General features: G+C 41.8%; 1 protein-coding gene across 1 annotated transcript; it reads right to left on the bottom strand.

Annotated features, from left to right (window-relative positions):
* Positions 1-6: 6 nt before the first annotated feature.
* LOC109465859 (transcription termination factor 2-like) lies at positions 7-1,419 on the bottom strand (the record flags this gene model as incomplete). The annotated part of the gene is made up of 4 exons (XM_019763349.1): positions 1,209-1,419; positions 746-826; positions 275-498; positions 7-67 (listed from the first exon to the last, which is right to left on the bottom strand). Coding segments are annotated over exons 1-4 (464 nt in total), but the record flags the coding sequence as incomplete, so codon positions are not given.
* Between the last annotated feature and the right edge of the window lie 484 nt (positions 1,420-1,903).

Below are 1,903 nucleotides of genomic sequence, written 5' to 3'. Positions count from 1 at the left end.
ACATGCCTCGTCCCCTGGGGTTGGTGCTTACTGGGCTGCTGCTGACGACCATGGCCTCCTGAAGCACCTGTGAAAACAGACCACATCACTGATGAATGCTCAAAGTTATTTCAGCTTGTCTGCATCACCCTTGGATGATAAAACTTGGATCTATCTTAGACCAAGGAGCTTATCTTTGACTACTTCTTGTCTAATTTTACACTACTTCTCTTTATACAAGTACAGATGTTAACCCCTCCTCCACACAGATATGTAAGTATGAACATGAACTCACCTTGAGGTTGACTTTGACTGGCACCAAGATCAATGGATTTGATAGCTTTCTCGATGTCCTCGATCTGTGTCATCAGCTTCTTCCCTCCGTCAGCATCCTCGTATTCTTCAGAATCAGATGAATCACTGTCTGACGTTGTTTCTGGAGGGATAGTGTAAAGAATTTTTCCACACCAACCTTCTCCCTTGGTGGCATCCTTTGTAACTTGACATCTATAACACAACCTGAAGGAAAAAGCAGAAACTTATATGAAGATATCATGTCATAAAAATCAACTTATCCTTCTTGGCATAAGGGAGGCGGGAGAAGGCTCCAAGCATCCCCCCCTTTGCCCACAAATTTTAATGTTGATTCTATAAAAATTATGCTGAAGAATTAATCAGAATCTTACCATGATCAATTTTGACCAAAGAAGGCCATTAATATTAGATGCTGAAGAAAAATAAATGACAATAGCTGCACATTTCTCACCACAACTGGTTCTCCTTGTCTCTTGTCTTCTGGAGCTCTATGGTCTTCCCAGCATGCTTCAGGCAAACAAAGGGAGGGGGGCTGGGTAATAACAAGGAAGGGAAGACACACATTTGTCACAAGGACATCTCCACTCAATCTACATGATTCATGTACTTACTAATTACAAATACGAACTTAGCAAGGAATAGACATGTGATTCCAAAATTGACATGCTGTAATTCCAATTAAGTATTGTAGGGAACAACATTGCAGTTGTTCACCCCCTCTTCATCACACGAATAAAAAGGATTGTGCATATTCTACAACTGAGGGTACAGTACTAGTACATAACAAAAATCCAGCCCCTCTCCTGTTCCTTAAACCGCTTTCTTCAAATGCAACAAATGTATCATTACTCTATACTCACTCTAGACCTCCTTACTATCCAAAGGTAAAAACTTACAATATGCCACTGACTCACCTGGCAGGTGTGGTGAAACCACACGACTGGGGCATCTGAGAACACATGTAGAAACTCTTCCCCTTATTTGGACCCTCCCTGACGCCAGTCTTCAGCATACACGGCTTGCCTGGAATGAGGGAGTCATGTAGGATGAAAAGCTATGAAAATAGCTATATCTTGACATGAGCTATATAGTTTTGGTATGAACAGAACAATGCATGAAGTATTTACATTTTTAACATATCCTTTGCAATGTGCTTATTACCTCCGGGGGAGGAGACATCCTTCCGCGGAAGGGTTTTGTGAGAGATTTAGATTTTCATGTTCGCAGCTGTTTCTCGCGTTTGGGTGGACGGATTCGTTTGAGACTCGGTATATGTTTTGCTATTGGGCTGCAGATAATGCACGTTCTTTTGTTTTTATTGCATATGTGTTTTCGGGCGTGAAAATGGTGCATTTTGGTGGCCCCAGAACACCCCTTTGAGCGTGAAAGTGGTCGCGACCGTTGACCTTTGGCGTGTATTAAGTATTGTCGGTCTCGTCCACGAAGGTGACCCCTCGCACAGAGGGGTGTTCGGTCTCGATAAATTCTTTGTTTAAAACCCTAGTCCTGCGGCGAGCAACAATTGTTGTTGTAAACAACATATAAAAATATACAATAAAAAGCCCGGAGGTATAAAATCTCATCAGATTTTACTTGTGTTTATACTGTA

This window comes from Branchiostoma belcheri, unplaced genomic scaffold (genome assembly GCF_001625305.1).
Source record: "Branchiostoma belcheri isolate BF01 breed outbred unplaced genomic scaffold, Haploidv18h27 scaffold1594, whole genome shotgun sequence".
NCBI lineage: Eukaryota > Metazoa > Chordata > Leptocardii > Amphioxiformes > Branchiostomatidae > Branchiostoma > Branchiostoma belcheri.
Note: the sequence above shows the minus strand (reverse complement) of the source record. Positions and strands in the feature narration are given on the sequence as shown.